Below are 20,066 nucleotides of genomic sequence, written 5' to 3'. Positions count from 1 at the left end.
CTTTCTTGCATACGTTTCTGATTTGAGGCTAATAGATATCTGTCGTACAGTTCATCCTGAACAGAACAGCAAAGAAAGCTTGTTTGTAGCGTTGACAGGTATTTTGAATTCTTCTGCATGGTCTTCCAATGAAAATTATCCATCTGAGGCCAGAGTGCAGCTGACCAGACTCTCTAGACCTAAATAGAGCCACCTGTTACTGATAGAATCTGACCTATGACATTAGCCACCTTGGCCTCACGTGCTAAGTCAGCAGTTGGCTTTGGTCTTAATTTAAAATTTGAGGTATATGTTTCTTAAATGTTTTTTTTTCTGATGGTTATTTATTATGTTGAGAGATAGTGTGTATGCGCTCGTGTGTGTGTGCACGCACACACGTGCGTGTGTGCCAACTGTCTGGGATTCAGATCCTGTGTTGCACTCAGTGGTTGTACCATCAGGAAGGAGGCAGGTTGACTCTTTTAAAAATGGAAATCTTACCGGAACTTATCTTTCAGGCTCCTTGTAAGGGTTAGGTGCTTCTATCTGTGAACAGAAAAGACCTATATCTGGGTGGAGACATTTATGTTTAGATATTGGAAACTTTGAACACATCTTTAGTGGTTGTTTTCTATCCGCTTGGGTAGTTGGGCTTTTATTTTTGCTTATTCACTGATTTGACATTAATAGACAAACAGGGAAGTGGAATCTTTAGCTGTTAATAGTAGGCACAACGGTCTGATACTTCCCTGGAGGGCCTTAGGCTGTGAGGGCTAATGACATTGTCATGGTGGCAGAAAGGAAGGTGACTACATCGAATGCATAGTAACTAAGGGGAAAGACAGATACTGGTGTTCAGCTGGCTTCCCATATTCAGTGATCTTTCTTTCTCAGCTGAGTCTCTTTGGAAACCGCTAACAGACACCTGGAAGTGTGTCGCCTAGCTGATTATTTTGTTGTTGTGGTGATTTTTTTCTTTCCCCCTGAAACAGGGTTTTCCTGTGGAACAGCCCTGACTGTTTTGGAACTTGCTTTGTAGACCAGGCTGGCTTTGAACTCATAGAGATCTGCCTGCCTCCACCTCCCAAATGCTGCAATTAAAGTCATATGCTACCCCTGCCCATGACCTAGGTGATTCTTAATCCAGTTATATTGACAATGAAGACTGACCTTCATAGATGCATTGGGTAGATTTTTCTGGATTTATAATAAAGGATTCAGCTATATTTAAAGAGAATTGATTATTTGAGGGTTGCATTGATAAAAAGCTCCAGTCCTGAGCCCCAGGTTCAGACTACAGTGACTGACCAGGAGGAGAGAGTTAAGAATACTTTAGAAGGGAAATTCAAGACCAAACCATTTCTAAAAAAAAAAGCATAAATGGTATAATTCATAGTTTTTTTTAAGTGCATGAAGCCTTGATATGTCAAAGGATTCAGTAAGTCAAAGCATTGCCTACTTTAGTGATAGTTATTGAGGGATGGTTGGGGATACACGGTAGGTAACGTCTACCACACTCATTGATTAGTGGAGTTCATGACAAAGCCTCCGTAGTGCCACAGGTGGAACCCTGGTGTCCCCAGCATGGAAAGAGTTAGCACAGGAAGAAACTCATGGGGACTGAGGGTGTGAAGAGCCAGAAGATGATGACAGACACCAAAGCTTCTGATTTGTTTGCTTAACATTGGAGTCAACCATATCAATCTAGCAATAAATGAATACGCGGTCTGGCATATAGGAACCAGGCTGATGGATATTTGTAGCTATTGGATGTATTGACCAGGCCAAAGAGGGTTGAATGTTGTCACAGCTTCCCAAGGCCAGACTGGGAATCACTCCCTATAGGGGAGAAACTGATTGACACTTGCCAGAGAGCGGCTTGAGATAGGACCTGAGTTTCATGGTAGTGTGTCTCCGAATAGGCTGAAGCAAAGGAATGGCACAACAAGGTTCAGGTGGCCCAGCCTGCTGATCCACTTAGGGAGCCTCCCAGCTCAGCAGTTTGGAAGAGCTGTCAGGTATGGGGGTTAATGCTCATCATGCTCATCGTCACAGAACTTTTGGGACTGAGGCGGGAGGATCACAGGCAGTTTCAGGCTAGCCTGGGCTACAGAATAAGATCCTATCTTGAGAAAGGAAGGATGGAAGTAAATTGGAAGGACCGTGTTGGGGACTTCGTGTTTGTAGTGACTAGCTTCCGCGGTACCTTCTCTCTGTAGTTTGGCTGCTGTGTTCATGAGGAAGCCGTGAACTTGCTGTCCAGACATCATCTGCAGCCCAGATCTGTCTGGTAGCGAGAGTGGGGTCACTGATGGGTGTGTCTGTTTGGTTCTGAGGTGAGAGAGTAAGGCTGCCTGTCTGGGGGACTGGGTGATGCTGTTTGAGTACAGTATTGTTCATTTCTTTCTTCGTTATTATTCTTTTTCTCCAGACTCCATTTTTTTTTCCCTCTGAGCTTTGTGTGATGGTTGATGTCCCTGCCTTCTGTCTTCCATGCACCTTCATCCCCTTCTCTGCCTGAGAACACTGTGATGGCGTTTCATCTGTCAGTACAAAGCCGAATGTTGTCTAAGTAATTCTGCCCTATAGAGTCTGGTGTGTGTGTGTGTGTGTGTGTCATTGTATGTTTGTACGTGTTTATATATAACACATACACACACAAATGTAGGAGGTATTCAGCGTGGGCTAATAATGAGCTTGCTACAGATGGTGCAACGAACAAGACATTTTTTTTTTTTGCATAGACACGGAATTGATTTTTTTCTTCCCTTCCTGATCTTAGACATAGGATTTCTTTTTAAAATTTTTGAAAAGCAGACAAAGCTGCGACACAAAACCACAAATCCTGTTGACTCCTACCAGTTGTGCTGTGAGCTCCAGAGAGCCTGAAGCTGCGCCTGAGCTCCTGACATAGTGACCTCATTCCCCGATGCTGCCTTTATGGGCAGTGGCGGAGCTGCACCGCTGCTGCCCGGGCAGCAGCTTGACAGGGTGAGGAACCCTGGGTTTGCAGAGACTTGCGCAGTAACTGGAATTCATGGCGAATAGCTCACTGCGGCTGAACTTTGATTCGGTGTGCTATAGAACCGCCCTAAAAATAAACAAACAACAAAAAAAAAATAGGACAATGTAGCAGGTCTTTGATTGCAGTTTGTTGAGTATATGATGCCAGATCAAATTTTATGTGTGTGTTCTTTCTTCAAGCATTTTGGAGGTATGTGCCCTTTTACTTTTGGTGATTAAAAAAAAATGTGTCGGGGAAACTAATGCATGTGATGGTGTCTGGGTCCCTTGGAGAGGAGCGTGTGCTCCTTAGCCCCTCTGCACCTGGGGTCTGTCCTGCCCTCCAAGTCCCCACACTGCACCACACAGACAAAGGAGCTAACAGACACACACACAGGCTATAGCTTTTCTGGGAGCGATGACTCATTTCAGCTCACAAAGGATTCTGGGCAGGGGAGTGAGAAGTCAGGCTGATTGGTCCCTGCGACTTCACTTTGCAGAGAGGCATCGGAAGAGGAATGACGCTGCAGATCCCGAGACACCGCAGTGGGATATTGGCTCAGTCCTCGCGGCTGGGATCTGTGTGCTAGGCGTGAGTGCCTCAGGATCCAGCCGTTTCATGCAAATAGGACGAAAGGGTGGTAAAGATGATTCGTTCCCCACCCCCTCCGTTTGTAAAACCATTACCAGCAAAGTACACCCACAGAGCCTTTGGTAGGTGCTTTTGACGGAACTTGTCTCTGCGTCACAAGCCCTGATTTGTAAGAAGAGCCCAGGATTCTTTAGCCCATTTCAAATATTTATACCTTCCAAGGTAAAGCGCCGGTTTGTTGTTGTGTTCCACAGGCCTACAGTTACCAATCTGAAATGCTCATTTAGGATACGATTGCTCGAACGTTTACTCTCTCTTCTTATTACAGATTCTAGGACGTCCATTTCTGTTACTGGCTCCTTCTTGTGCTTGGATGCGTTCCCCTAGCATGCACCAGGCTTTAGCATCAAAGCTACCTGGGGAATGGAGCCAGTCCAGAAAGGGTCAGGTAGGTTTCCCCTGCTTTTATTTCAAAAATTGTTGTATGAAAAAAAATGATATATCTATATATGTTAAAAATGTCCATACCACCTGTGACCTGGGCGAGCGGACCTCTGAGAAGTGGTCTTACTGTTAGTATGCCCTCCACCTTCATCTCAGGCAGTCCGAACTCTCCCATGGAGGCTGCCCATTGCATGTGACCACACCATCATGAGCCATTGCTGCACTGGGGCCAGACAGTCAGCAGCTGTAGGTCCGAGGCTAGGAAGTAACTAGAGTGCTTGGCGTTTCCATTCTCTGCATGTCTCTCTCACTCCTCAAAGGGAAAAAGATCCTTGGATTTTTTTTTCCTCTTCATTTTTTTTTTCTGGACAGGATTTCTCTGTGTAACAGACCTGGCTGTCATGGAACTCGCTTGGTAGACCAGCCTGGCCTCAAACTCACTGAGATCCGCCTACTTCTGCCTCCCAAGTGCTGAGATTAAAGGCATGGGCCACCACCACTGCCTGGCTCTTCTGTTTAATATACAGTTCATGAGATGTGTGTGTGTGTGTGTGTGTGTGTGTGTGTGTGTGTGTGTGTGTGTGTGTGTGTTATTTGTCCTGGGACCCCACATATATCACACTCAAGGCTGAAGGAGTCCGGTTTACACACTCAGAGACCGCATGCCCCCCAGTCAAGGGTAAGGGAGTCATATTTACACCCTCAGAGCCAGAGGCTTTCTAAGAACAGCATCACATTGAGGCTTCTATGAACTCACAAAGTTGGAGTATTTCATTAGGATCTGGTTTAGGATTTTGATTATTACAGGGCTATTATTTTTTTTTATAACATCCATGAGCTTTTCATACAAAATCTTTTTTAAAAAATGGCAAAAATACTTGCCGGATTGCATTCACCAACACAAAAACGGCATCTGAAAATATGATTATTTTTTTGCCACCTCCCCAAATGTAGTCAATATTGTTCTTTAGTAACGACATGTCTCAGAGTATTAGGTCCTTTATGTAATTTGCATAATTGGAATGTTTTAAAAGAAGTCCAAGTCTCCATTGGCAGGTCCCCTCTTCTCTCTCTGTGGTTGCGGCCATGCGCACAGTTCCCCCTTCCACCAAGGGAAAGAAAGCGTGGTGCCTTTCTTTTCTCATCACTAAGGATGCTTTGGTTCGTTATGGTTGAGGATGCCAAGTCGGTCTCAAAGGATGCTTGGTCAGGAGAGCGCTTGCCGAGAAACCCCACAGCCGGCTAGTGCTGCTGATCCTTGGAGCCCCCCTTTAAGACCCCTCTTCCACATAAAGTCTCCCAATGGAGGAAATTGCCGCAACATGAAGTTTGTTCGTCCACCCTATCTCCCTTCCTTTGGGTTTCCGTTGTGTGTGGTCATTGTACAGGCGTCATCACACAGGGACATCTTTGTGCAGAAGTTATGGTGCCTCGTGTCTCTGCACCTCCTTAGCTTCCTTTTTCTCCCCCTTTTCCCGGCTGCTAGGCCCCTGTCCAGTTTCCCTGCTATTTTCATGCCACGTGTAACATACATGATTTTATGTATCTCTGTAAAATCTAACTACCACAGACAAGAGAAAATACGCTATTCGTCTCTCTGAGATTGATTTCATTGTCTGAATACGATTGTCTCCAGTGGCACCCATTTTCCTGCAAACGATGTAACCTCATTCTTTAGGGCTAAAATGTCCGTGTGGGGTGTGTGTTTGTGTTTGTGTGTGTGTGTGAGCTTACACATACACGTTTTGTTTCCATTCCTCTGTTGTTATATACCTGAGTTGGTGTCATAATTTAGCTACTGTGAACAGTGTTGTCAGTGTCTCTGTGATTACTTGAGTCCTTTGGTCCTTTGGATAAATACCCAGGATGGGTAATATCTGAATCATATAACAGTTTTATATTTAATTTTTGGGGGGAACTCTCTTTCTTAAAAATACATATTCTTATCTATAGACGTTGGACTAGCTTACATTCCCACCAGTAGAACAGAGAATAGCCTTTTGTCTACATCTTTGCCAGCATTTTTAAAAATTGATGATTGCCGTTCTGAATGGGGTGAGATGGAGTATCAATCTAGTTTTAATTTGTATTTCTTCGATGACTCCGTTTATTGGCTGTTTTGTTTCCTCTTTTGAGAACTATCTGTTTCATCATCCCATTTATTGATTAGTTCCTTTAATTTCTTGTTGTTTCAGACCTTTGTCGGTTTTGGGTACTGAAGACTGTCATCCTGTGTCACACACAGCTAGCAAATGCTGTTTCTTTATTCAGTTAGCTTTCCTCTGCCAGGGTGACACTTTTTAACTTCATGAGACTCCATGTGTCAGCTGTTGTCATTGCTTCAGCCACTGGAGTCTAATTTAGAGGGTCTTGTTTTCATTTTGTCTTTGTGTTGGAGACCGGGTCTCATGTAGCCGAAGCTGGTCTTGAACTTGCTGTGTAACCGAGACTGCCCTTGTCTTGCGGTTCTCCTGTCTCCCAAGCGTGTGTGTCAGCTCCCATGGTCCTTTGAACAATCTGCTAGTCATGCATTTTTGTTTATTGTTCTCATTTTTGCTACAGTCCTTCAAAGCACTCTTTAAACACTAATTTGAACATTTTGGTTTTTTTTCTCATTTTTATGTCTGACCTGTACTCATTGAAATCAAGGACTTTAAATGTATGCTCAATCTACAATTCACATCGCCTCTCACTTTCCACGTGCAGAAAGAGCTCAGTAGGAAGTTATGGAAAAAACATCAACTTTCCTTGTACTTAAAATAACACACTATTTATTAATTTTGGTAGACTCAGAAAGCATCATGTTAAATGAAACAAGCCACTCACAAAAGGACAAATGAAATATGTTCTAATAAATTAGTAGATGCTGAAAAAGTCAGTCTCTCAAAGAAGAGAAAAGAATAGAGCCCATGAGAGACTGGGGATGGGAGAGGAAGAGAAGTATGACAGGGGTCAGATAGTCAGTACCAAAGCACAGTTGTTAGGGGGAACCATTCCTGGTGTGATCATAGCGCTGACAGGGAGCCACAGTCAGTAACATCTTATGATAGACCCAAAATAGCTGCAAGAATCCACGTGCTGCAGCATTGCTTATCAGTGCCCTCATTTAATCAGACACGGTGTAGATTTACATATCCTAGCTACCTCCCCCAAATATGCCCAAATAAATACATCTTAAAGACTAAATTAAATTTTAAAACGAATTTCCACAGGGACGATTAATGCTAGGGAAAACCTCAGAAGTCATGCGAGGCTTTGGAAATTATGACTGTTGTCACACCGAGGTGCAGTGACAGCTGAGAAAGCCATCCATGCCTGCGGCATAGGACCGGTGTCATCGGAACAAGCGTGAGGGTGTAGCTCTTAAGTGTGGCCCTCAATAACAGTTTTCTTTGATTTTATTGGGCAAGTCGTCTCTAAGTAAGGAGCAAACAAAATCCTGAGTTTTGTGTGAAAGTCACATTTTTGGACTGCTGTGGGACATTTTCCCAAGGGGCAGCCATGCTGGTGACAAGACTCCCAGTGACCATCTGAAGTTCTCTGACTCCCAGTGCCACCATCGTTAGTACAAGGAGCTGTGTCTTAGGCAGTGTGGGTGAAGAGCTGCTCCAGCCACTGTTTTGAAAAGGGCCAGATTTCTTTACCACCGCAACACTCTCCGTAAATGCCCTAGTGACATCCACGTCTCGTGTTTGCTCTAAGGCCATTGTCTCCCGGCCCAGAAGTTACAAGACCCCTGTGTCTCGGTGGAAATATTCAATTTCCTGAGAGCAGGCTCTCTTACCTAAGTATCAGGAGAACACTCTTCGTCGTCAGTGTAAGGAGGACCACTACCCTTCTTAGCATGGGCTAAGCTATCTTTTAGAGGGTTTTTTTTAATAACTAAATTAATTTCTATGGCTAAATTAACTTCTTTTTCTAGCTAAATTAATTTTCTGTTGGAATAATTCAAGTACTGACGAAAAAAGAAATGGATTAAATTTAGACAGGCTTGAAGATGATATATTTTTAATACTAGCTACTATTTATTAAATATTAGGTCTCCAGGGCAGTATGCTCAACATCTATTGTTTCATCTAATCCCCTCAATCACTGTGAGGTCAGTGTCACTATGGAGTAGTGGTTCTCAGGGGTCAGATATCAGATACCCTGTATGTCAGATATTTACATTACAATTAATAACAGTAGCAAAATTACAGTTATGGAGTGGTAACAAAAACAGTCTTATGGATGGGGTCACCATAACACGAGGAGCTGTATTAAAGGGTCACGGCATTAGGAAGGCTGAGAACCATTGCCGTAGACACTTTGCAAAAAATGAAGAAATCGAGACACGAAAAATTAAACCACTTTCCCCCTGTGGTGTAACTAATCAATCGCAGGGCTGGGATCTCAATCTCATGGTATAAGAACAGAGTTACCGGGTTTTGTCGCTGTCCTGACATTTAGGGAGGAGAGTTATTTAATGCTACCGTGAGTTGGCGTGTTCTCTGAGTCTGTTCAAAGCCGCAGAACTTTCTCTGTCCTTCAGAACTCTTCTCACTCAGTTCAACGTCCACCTCTCTGGCTGTCAGAAGGGGACAGAAGGTGGCAGTCGAGAAGGAGGCTGGTGTGGCGTGGCACCTGTTCCGTCCAGGGTGCTGTACTCCGGGAACTGCCGTCCTAACCACAGCTGACCTGTATTTAATTAGGCTGGGTTGTTGAGTAGCAGTTGTGTTTCACAGAAATCCGTCACAGCGTAGTCCGGATCCCTCAGCAGATGAAGCAGGAATGCAGAGCCCGAGACACAGCCCTGGGGAGCCTGACGTCGAGGACAGTCCTGCAAATGTCAGGCCGCTTTATTAAATTATAGTTGAAAATTTTCATCAATAGAAATGGGAATGCCTGGTACATCTTTACGGACAGGCAGGGTTTTGCTGGATGGTGGAAATGGAGGAGAAGTAGATGACTAGGAATTCCACGAGGAATTTAGAGTCGGTTCTATTTGAGGCACTCCCTTTAAAGGAAGACTGCGCTTTCCATGGGAACACTCGTTAAATATGTACCGTACAGAACTACATATATTCAGGGGATGTATTAGTTGTTGTTGGCCAAGACTGGCATTTTCTCGTGATTTCTATCTCAGGTCAGGGAGATACAGCTAATTTATAACTAAGTTCATTTTAACTGAGTTCTGAGTCAGGGAGCAGAGAGCAGGGAAGTAGCTGGTATCACCACCATCGTGGTAGGAAGTAGAGCCAAGCCTGATCTTGTCCTGATGTACAGAGCCTTCTCATTCGTCCATACACTTGACCGCCTGACAATCTGCTGCTTTCTACCCCTGATTTCTCACACATACCCAGGAGCAGTGGGTGGCTTACACCATGGAGTTTTAGCAAAGATTTGATGTACTGAAGAATGTAACTCTTCCGATAGCTCATAGCGCCCTTCTAATTCTTCGGCTATAAATCTATAGCCAACGGGCAAGTGGTCCAAAGCGCTAACTGCTGTGATTAGGACAGATGATCCTTATTATGCCGAGGGGGTTTTCACCCACTGCTGTCCACTGTTGTCCTTCTCTGGGCTTGTAACCTCTCCTTATTCTATGACAACTTCCCAACAGCAGCCAGGTCTCAGTAGCAAGAAACCCAAGTAACTAAAGTACTGAGTACTGAGACTCTGTAGCTAAGATGACAAATGGAAGGTCAGAAGCTAGAAAGACGATGCTTTCTCCTGGAAACCAATAAGCTGATTAATCCCACCCAGCTGCACCTGTCTGCACCATACAGCCAAGAGCCGAGCATTCTGGGTAACACGAGGTCACTGACTCATTTTGGTGTGTGCGCGCTAAGTCACCACAATTGCTCTTAGCTCAGCTTCTCGTTAGAAATTTCTTCGGAAGTCATAACAACGTCATGATCAGCTTCAGCCTCAATAATAGGCCCCTCCTCCTTACTCTCCTGTTTTGAGTGCAAACAGTTTCCTCAAATAACAGCTTAAGAATTGGATTTTGTGTCAGAGAACTGTTGGGGTTAAAATGAAGCAGGAAAGGCTGCCCTAGAAGTTCAAAGGACCAAACACTCTCCTCTTCTTAATTGCCAAGTTTTCTTCATTGCCTATTGCAATAAGGGCCCCGCCTTGAAGTTTTGAAGCCAGTGGCATTTGAAAACAAACTTACAGTAGACTAGTAAAAGTGCCGTTTTCAATGTCAGTTTTCTTCCAGATTTCAGCACAAACAGTTGAAAGTCAAGACGAATAATCTGGTTTCAAAGAAACTTTCTTAGCGGCATGTAAGCTAATGGAAGCCATATGCTCTGTCCCCTCAGCAGGCTGCTGTGGTCTTCGCGAGTAAATATGGGAAAGGGATACGTGCTTTTCTAGAAGAACGTTTGGACAATGCTGCAGTAGATCTTCTGTTAAAAGAACCAAGCAGCATTTACACATAAAATTGGGGTTAATAAATTGAATTAAATTGTAAAACACAAGATTTGTCTGAGGCTGCGCACCGGAGAAGTTGTTCATTTGTCTGTAACCTTAGCGAGCGGATGATTTCCCCACGCCCAGGGGCATCTGAGATAAAACTTGGCAAAGGCAGCACATTCTGTGGAATGGAATAGAGCTGTCTCCTCCCCGTGGGCTCTGAGCATTTCAGACTTTTTATGAGGAGCCGCCATAGCTGCTGCATGTGGTAATTTTACTGGCATCCATAATTTTAATGCTAGTGTTAATTTGGCGGAGGCGAGGAAGGGAAGGTACGTTGGTCCCGAGGAGCAAAGCTCAAGCAGACTTGAGTTAGAACAAACCATGACGGTTTTATTATGCAAGGGGAAAAGATGATAGCTGACATAGCTAGCCATTTCTTTATAAATGAAGGCCTCTTCCAGATCACATCAGCAGGGAAGTGATTTCTACAACACCTGGAAATAGAGTCGGGCATGAGAAATGTATTGTGAGTTGATTCTCTCCCCAAATCCCGCTGAATTTGCAGAGAACCACAGACCTTTGGAGCTGGAAGAAGGCATACTACAAGTTCATCCAAACCTTTCTTCTACAGATAAGGAAGCAGGCTACCAGATAATGAACCAGATCTGTCTTAACAGACTGGATTCTGGGCCAGTCAAATGGCTTGGTTGGTAAAAGTGCTTGCCCTGATGACCTGAGTTTCAATCCCGGGAGCCATGCAGTAGAAGGTGCTAAGTAGTTCCCGCAGTTTATGCCCGCCCCCTATGTGTGCACTGTAGCACACACGCTGTTCCAACATAGAGCGGGTGCATGAAGAATAGCACATGATATTTTAGAAAGAAAAGAGGAGAGTGAGTTCTTAGCTGTGCACATCCCAGTGCCTTCACAGAGTAGGAGTTTCCCAATTCTAAACAACCCTGTTTCCCAACTAATTGTTGAGAATGGCAATATGGTGTGTGAGTTGAGAATCTGGGGTATGAATTCCATGAAGTCCCTTCCACCCACAGAAGAGACTAAGTGAACATTTACAGTGAAACACAGGACATGAAGAAGCAGAATAACTGATTCTGAATTCAGGCTGTGCGTGCGTTTGTGTGTGTGTGTGTGTGTGTGTGTGTGTGTGTGTGTGTGTGTTGGTAAAAATAATTCCAACTAAAGTAACTGCCTGGAAGTTGGAAGAGAAAACAGAGAGATTCAAATAGTGAAAATGTTTGTGCTAGACAGTGACATGCTCCAAGGGGGAAGTGAGGAGTGTAGACAGATAGACCGGAAGATACAGCCAGCTGGCATCTAGGGTGTCCTATTGTGTCAGGCCTTCCTGGTTGATGTGGGAGTGGCAGTCGCCAGCACCAGTTTATCCTGTAGTCACAGAAGAGTGACTCACATGAACATGTCACATGATGACCCCATGGAAACATAACCAGTGCCTTGAATAGTGCGAATGAGTGCTAAGCCATCTGGTCTACCAGGATCCGGTTTCAGCTCTTCTCTTCCTCTCATCTCAACCTGCTCTCCAGCTCAGCACGCCCCTTCATGCTCTGCCGTCTTCTCTCTCGCCTCTAGTGGTCCGGAGACCATCTTTGGTGCCCTTCATCGTTCATCCCACTAACTTATCTTTCTCATGCTAACCAGCTCACAAAGTCTTTTACTTGAAAACAGGGTCCAAAATGTCAACAACAATGCCCTTCGCTTACTACTGGAATATTTTCAGGTTTTTCACATTTGAAGTTCACCTTGAATGCTTATACTGGGCTTGAGAGTATCTGAATTAGCCTACTTTGGACATTTGTACCCCAAGGGCTGTATTTAAGTGGATTTTTGTAAGAAAATAAAGTGTAGTTACCACCCCCCTTTAAAGTATAGTAGGGTGGAGTGGTAGCTGTTCAGAAAGAATTCTTCCCACAAATTATCTCATGGTCAACTTTCCCTATCTTCAAAGACAGTCTGACAATAGAAAAATCCATCCTATAGATTATAGGCAAGTGAGGAACTGGCACTTCCCTGCTCAGTGGGCGAGTGCACCTACTGCTCTTCCAGAAGGCACAAGTTCTGCTCCAGCATCCAAGTCACACGGCTCACAGCTGCCCGCTCCAGGGCATCTAACACCCTCTTCTAGCCTCTGGCGGCACCCACAGATGTGATAAACACACATACATTCCAATAAATAAGGTAAAAATAAATATATAGACAAGTAAGTTATGATTCATAGTTCATGCAAAATCCTGGGATCTTTGAGTTATATATTTTAGCAATATTTACAGTTTATTGTCTTTGAAAAAATAAATGTGGAGTAGTTGGAAGAATTTTCCTTTATTTCTTTAAAGAACAATTTGCTTTTATTTTATGTGCATGAGTGTTTTGCCTGCATGTATCAATGTACACCGCACATATGTCTGGTACCCACAGAAACCAGAAGAGGGTGTCATATCATCTGGCACTAAGTTAAAGATGGTTCTGAGCTACCATATGGATGCTAGGAATTGAACCTGGGTCATCTGCAAAAGCAGCAAGTGCTCTTAACCACTCAGCAATCTCTCCAGTACTTGGAAGAATTTTCCAGTGACATATTTTAAGAGTGACTAGTTGTCTCATTCATCATGTTGACAGAGATCCCCAGGAAATCTTGATAACTCTGAATGTGTTCTGTTGTACTGAGAGAGCTTATGATTTCTTTAACAGATCTTAAACACACACTCACACCTCACCTAATGTTTGATATCTTTTTCTATGATAAATTCTGTGTTTGGGGGGGCTTCCTTCTCAAAATTAATTAGGGAGGCTCTTTTTAAAAAAATCAAACAGTTTAGTATATTTGGTCTTTGTTTTGTAATTGCTTAGCAAAATATGAATTAAAGTATGGTTTAAAAAATACACCTAGAAACCCTTTGTATTATTACATTATTAAATGAAAGTATTCCTCTACTCAGCCTGTACTGGCTGTCTAGTGTAAGCACTATGTTGTAGGCGCTGGGCACAGGCTGCTCAGGTCTCCTTCCTCGTGGAGCTCATGTTTAGTGGATGAGACAGATAGTAAGCTATAAACGTGAGCGCACACACACATTCAGAGAGGGAAGTCCAGCACTGGCTTCGGTGGTCTGAGTGGGGCTCTCTGGGGGTATGGCTTTTCTGATCTATACGTAATGACAAGGGGCCAGCCCTGGAAAAGTCCACCCCAGAGGCACCCCCGGCCAGGAGCAAAATACAAACGACAAAGACCCTGCCTGAGTTTAGGGAAAGCCTGGCAGGATCCAAGAACAGGAGGTTGTGAGCCTGTAATAAGAAGGGCGGTGGTGAGTAGATGGGGGTCTATTCCACAGAGGCCATTAGGCGGGTCCAAACTGCAGAGCCTTGTAGAAGTAACCCATACCGAGTCAGGTTTCTCTTTCCGTGTAAGAGACAGGGCTGTGGGGTTTTGTGCCGGGTTGTGGCATGATTTATGACTTCCCTGGAGGAGCTTGGTTGTTCTGAAGAAAGGGGCTGTTAAAGACTAAGGCAGAAAAACTGAGTGCCATGAAGCTAATATAACAGGCCAGGTGAGAGACGATGGCCGTTTGCGGTAGAGGTGGGGATATGGATAGGGGTCGCTGCAGCTGGAGTTCTGGAGCGGGTCCAAGGAAGTGCTGGCGTAGACAGTGTGGACTGATTTGGGGATGGATGAGGAGTGGGAGGTAATTGCTCTTAATGCAGTATAGAATGAGTCGGCATGGAGACATATCTCGAACATCCCATTTCCACTTTGCTCTGTATCCTACATTAAAAGTTACTGCCCATAGTCTTTGTTATGGTGAAACGAGGTCCTGGCAAAAATACCCCTGGCACTGCCACAGTTTCTGCCTCTTCCAGTGAGCACGTAGTGAACGCAAAGAAATCCACGGAGGAGATGACAGAAACGACCCATAACGCACAAGGACAAGCAGAAACTAGTTGTTTCGCTAATAGGCATCTGTGTAGAGCCGTCTTTTGTAATCTCTGCAGAACCATGAAGTATTCCAACCTGCATTTACAGCAATTCTATACCGTGCTTCTGTGTCTTGGTCCTCTGAGAAATTCTTCTTACGATAGCACGCTTGGTGACGGTATTGCTTCCCAAGTGATCTATAGCTCCAAAGATCCCCGAATCTGCTTTGGTTTTCCCCTTTGGTGGAAGACCCCACCCTCCCTTCTACTGACTGGAGGTGTACATGACCGGAGCAGCATCTCTGTCAGAATTTTGTTCAAACAATGCCCATATTCTTAAAACAAAGTAACTTCAGCACATGGCGGTCTACCTGCCCACTCAGACAATCCCAGCATGCAGTTCTGCAGTGCGAACTGAGCACCTCCCACCCACATTGCGCAAGCCCGACTCTCCCAGCAGCAGCTGTACATCTCTCGTATTTATTTCTACGGCTGCTCCTCCCCCAGATGCTATCAAAGCTTCTCAGAGGGCTCTGCTTTTGGAACGCTCCAGAGTTTGCAGGTCCTCTCTTAAATCTGTTTCTAGTTTCTGCTGATCTTTGTAAAATCTGCTTGGATGTTTTTGAATTTGAGTTTGATCCATTTGTAGTATCACCTACTCCTCTCATATCCACCGGACGTCATAACAGAGCTGATGGGGTCCCCAAGTGATGCCGTGGGGGAGGGGAGCCCTGACCTCAGCTGGGCTCTGGCGAGGGGTACAAGCCTCGTGTCTTGGACACTGGTTTCCGCTGCTCTGTCTCATACACCTGTTGAACTGGTTCCAACACTCAGGGAACTCCAGCTCTGTTGGCTAATTGCATTCATTACATCATTTCAAAGTTGGGTTCAAGTTCTTTCCTTAGGGTCTTCTGTTCTCTCCCACAACCTAGGAGATGTGTCAAAGCTCAGCTTTAAGTCCCCTGACAGCAGGGAGGCCCATTGACCTCAGGACATCCAAACATGTTTTGGAGAGGATATTGATTAATGTTACAAACTGACCGGAGTCTTGTCTTTGGCCAGCTGTGTTAGCTTATTACATGAGAAAGCATGCTTAAGGGATAATAAAAGAAAACAAAAAACGGGGGGCTGGGGCTGCAGAGACTGTTCAGCCATTAAGACCATGTACTGATCTTCCAGAGAACCTGAGTTTCGTTTTCAGCACCCACACTGGGTGGCTTACAATGATCTGTAACTCCAGTTGCAGGGGGTTCAGTGCCCTCTTCTGGCCTCCTTGGGCACTGCACACACACACACACACACACACACACACACACACATCGCTGACCCTTCAATGCCAGGTTTTCAGCCTTCCAGTCTCCACCATCCCTTCTGGCAGAGATGCATACTAAGGGCCATGGTCTCTACTTCACTCTGCCCTGCCCTGCCCTGCCCTGCTTTCTTCCAGGTGGTCATCTTCAGGGCCACCATGGGCCTTCTTCATGAGAGCCACACCTGTTCTATTTGGGCTTTCTGTTTCTTCCAAGGCTCACTCTTCCTCATATGATGAGAACCTTGAGCACTTAGCTGTGGCTGCGAGGTTGCTCCTGCAGAGCTGCGCCCCTTCTTTACAACTCCATGGAAAAACACTTGCTTGTAGCTCCTCTCATCCTCAGTTCATCCCCATCCCCCACCCCCCAGCCATCCTCTGCCCCTTGACGCCAGATTCAGATCTCAAAGCCTAAGAAGAACCCTCTAGTCCCCTGCTTCTGAGTCCCACTGGCTCCTCAGAGAGTAAATATACTGCTGTCCCATATTATCCTCTGAGCTTACTGCTCAGTCCTCTGCTCTACGCCCATCATTCAGCCCTATCACCTTGATCTCTGTGTCTGTCTCTTCCACTTAAATAAAACTGTTCAAAGGCAGAGACAGCTGTGGAGGGGATGCTTCTCTTTCGATGTGAGCTCCCAACTTGTCTGACAGATGCCCAGCACATAAAGACCCTCAACATTTGAAGGACGAATCACCATTACTCACCACAAATACATTTTTTTGAAATGTGAGCAGTGGTTGCTTCCTAAATCATCTCCATACTACTAAAAGCAGAAGTTATTTTTCTTCAAAGCCTCATTTGTTACAAGACGTTAGTACTCTCACTATTCAAATGAGAGCCCAGGTTTTTAAGGAGGATTTTGCTTGTTGAGATTATCAGAGCGGCCACTGGGCTTGGAAGTCTTTCCACCCGAGTAGAATTTTCTGTGATCTCAACAATCTTCAGCATTCAAAACTGATTGACTTCATAGTGCAAGGATCATGGTCGTCCTGGGGGGGGGGTTGCATGGTGGAGGCCGGGATGTGGCACACCGTGGTGTGTTTTAATGACCCCGCTCACCTGAAACTCATCTTTCTGCAGGTGATGTGTCACCAATCAGTATGTCCCCCATCAGCCAGTCCCAGTTTATTCCACTCGGGGAAATCCTTTGCTTGGCCATCTCGGCAATGAACTCTTCAAGGAAGCCTGTCACCCAAGAAGCACTGATGGAACACCTGACGACGTGTTTCCCAGGTAACGGGAGAGAATGGCATTCTCTCTAAATGGACGTGGGCTATGGGTGTGGGGTGTGGGGTGTGGGCTCCAGTACTTTAAAGGGACACCAGGGGGAAAAAAAACCCTTTAACTCAAACCGACTAGATGCTTTTCTTCTGTGTCTTAAAATAATAACAATCACAAAGTCACTCCTTTAGGTACAGCACTTTTTATTGTATTCTTATTTATTTTTTCATTTACTTTTATATTTTGATATAATACTTTTTAACTTGATGCTAAGGGGAAAAAAATTAAGCCAGCATTGTAAGAAATGGTGAGAATGACCAAGAGTCTACTCATTCATTGCAGTTCGGCCTTCCTTAAATATATAAACTTGGGGTTCATCAGAAACAGCTGCCAATGTTTAGTCCCAGGAGTCCAACTACAGAAATGATGTTAAAATAAATACGCCTCGCATGTTTGTGTTATGATCTGATGAGCCTTAATAAAGCATTACTTCATGAATTGAGACTTCTTTTTTAAAAGGAAAAAAATTGCTTTTTTCCCCCCTTAACTGTTACAAAATGAAGACAGTGGGTACAGCCGCGGTGTCAATGGTTGCTGGTGATTCCAGTGATCAGGCTGTTTGCTGTGGTCTATACTGAACACCCATGCCCCATCTCCATGGAGAGATCCACTACTCCCCTCCAGTGCTGGGCCCCTGCCAGAGTCACCAAGTCTAGTGTTACAAGAGACTTTCAAAATCCCATTTGCTGTGAAATCTCTAAATTTCCTTAGGTACAGGCCATTTTCTGTGCATGTATATTTTAACATCTATAAATAGATGGAGGCCAGCCTGGTCTGCAGAGTGAGTTCCAGGACAGCCAGGGCTTTTTACATAGAGAAAGCCCATCTCAATAAATAACAAATAAATAAATAAAGGAAAAGAAAGAAAGGTAAAATAGATGGGCAGTGTGCACCTTATAGGACTGCCAGTTTGCCCACTTAGTGAATACTATATCCCTTTCTAGACTGAAATAGAAATCACATTAAAAATAAATGCATGATCTACTTAATGTTCAGCTTTCAAAGAGACTTCAGTAATATATGCTGTTAGATGAATCTGCTTTGGCTACAGAAGAGCTGAGTGATAAGTAACCAGATGGTTAAAGAGAAACAACAGTAAGCATTTGCTTAGGTCCCGAGTCTAAGGGTGCCCGGGAGTAGGCTGGGACTGAAAAGGTGGGCCTGTGCTGCCTATACTGCTTGTCTTTGGGGGAAAAAATCCTTTACCCTTGGTCATATCTTATGCTCTAATGCGTTGATGAAGTGATCTTGGCTTGGCCGGAAGCCAAGGTGTAGAAAGTGTGCGTGAGCATACGCATGCATGCACGCATGCGCGCACACACAAGGAATGGCTAGAAGAACCAACCCCGTGGAGATCATGAACATGACCTACCACCCTCCATCTCCATACATTTTCTTTGGCCTCAAAGAAACTATGTGTTTCCTTCCCAGTAATTTCCCCCTCCTTTCTTTTTTTCCTCTTCTTCCTCCTCCTCCTCCTCCTCCTCCTCCTCCTCCTCCTCCTCCTCCTCCTCCTCCTTCTCCTCCTCCTCCTCCTTCTTCTTGTTTCTGTTTGATTATGGTTCTTTTTTGTTTTGTTTTGTTTTTAGTTTTTCGAGACAGGGTTTTTCTGTGTAGCTCTGGCTGTCCTGGAACTCACTCTGTAGACCAGGTGGGCCTCAAACTCAGGTCTTCCTGCCTCTGCCTCCTTAGTGCTGGGATTAAAGGCGTGGGCCACTATGCTCTCCCTCTCCATTTTCAATGTAAGTGTTTTTATATTATATACGTTATTCCAACAGTAGCATCAACCTACACTTGCAACCTATAAATTATCTTAAATGTTATAACATTTTATTATCTCCAAACATTCTTCACTATTTGTCCCCCTTTTCTAGCTGCCCAGCATGCCTTTCCCACTGGTAGTAAGACACGCAGCTCCCTAGGTAAGAGAGGACAATACTCTTGGCAAACAGCACCCTCTGGTACAGGTCAACTCTTCTGCTATTATATATATATATATATATATATATATATATATATATATATATATATATATATATACACTAGGCCACTGCTTCATTCAGCGAACCATCCAGCTGCTTTCAAAGTCTTCAGATTGTTAGTTACACAGCTTCACGAGAAGCCATGTGACTTTCTCAGAAGTGGTTCCATGCCTCCCACGACTGTAAACCAGGAAAGAACGCAGAGCCCATATGCAGTAGTAAAATGCTCATCGCTACTGAGCAACAAACAGTGCCACCAAGCTACAAGACACTGTAGCAAAAACGAATCCCTGGCAAAGTACTAACTGCTTTGCCAAGTTTTATGGTAAGAAGCGCTATCTAAAGTTTCCCATCTGTGTAGCACTGGGGACTATGGGCCAGACACAGAAATTTGCAGAAACACCATGTAGACTTTGCAACAGGTGGAGCTTTTCAAAAGCCTAGTAGCACCTGTCTTTGTGAATAAAGTTTTATTAGAACACAGCCATTCCTGATAACTCTGGATTAACCTCTGCTCCTTGGATATAGGGGAGTTGAGGAGCTGCCGCGTAGGTCACATGATTCACAAAGCCTACAATATTTACTAACTGGCCCCTTAACCCCTGGTCCAGGACATGGTAATAATTACTGAAATTCTTCTTTAGTAACCGTTACTTTTCCCCTTTAGTTTTGTTTTGTTTTAAAATTTTGATTTTTGAGACAGCCTCACTGTGTAGACCACGCCGGCCTTGAACTTTATCATCCTGCCTCTACAGGTGTACACCATTATGCCTGACTTATGCTCCAAACATTTAACTAGTATTTCCTAAAAGAGGAGATTTCCTTGGCTTACCTGCCCTCTTTTCCTTTCCTCCTCCTTTTATTTGTTGCTTTCCTTCAGCTATGTCAGATCAAAACATCACTGAGAATTTAAAATTGTTTTAAATTAAAGTCCATTTTCAATGACAGTACTAAAAGTCTGGAGGGTTTTTAACTCTTTGTTTACCTCTTTTTTTTTTACCTTCTTTGTTTTAAAGGTAAGGGTATTTACTTCTTTTGTAGTTTACTATTTGAAAAAGAGATGTTGAAATACAACAGTGTTATTAAAGTATTTGAAATCTTATATTTGATGCATGTTTTATAAATGAAAAGGATA

At 44.2% G+C, this 20,066-nt stretch overlaps 1 protein-coding gene across 4 annotated transcripts in view; it reads left to right on the top strand.

Annotated features, from left to right (window-relative positions):
• Window positions 1-20,066, top strand: part of Stox2 (storkhead box 2) — a 230,896-nt gene that overhangs the window by 191,400 nt on the left and 19,430 nt on the right. For 3 of the 4 annotated variants that reach the window (XM_075986734.1, XM_075986735.1, XM_075986737.1), the window contains one exon: window positions 16,749-16,901. In XM_075986734.1, the coding sequence (XP_075842849.1) occupies window positions 16,749-16,901 (153 nt within the window). Of the gene's footprint in view, window positions 1-3,902; window positions 4,023-16,748; window positions 16,902-20,066 lie in introns of all 4 variants that reach the window. The other variant, XM_075986736.1, reaches the window with a different exon arrangement.

The sequence above is a fragment of the Microtus pennsylvanicus genome, chromosome 9 (genome assembly GCF_037038515.1).
Source record: "Microtus pennsylvanicus isolate mMicPen1 chromosome 9, mMicPen1.hap1, whole genome shotgun sequence".
NCBI classification, from domain to species: domain Eukaryota; kingdom Metazoa; phylum Chordata; class Mammalia; order Rodentia; family Cricetidae; genus Microtus; species Microtus pennsylvanicus.
This window is presented reverse-complemented; position numbering and strand designations above follow the sequence as displayed.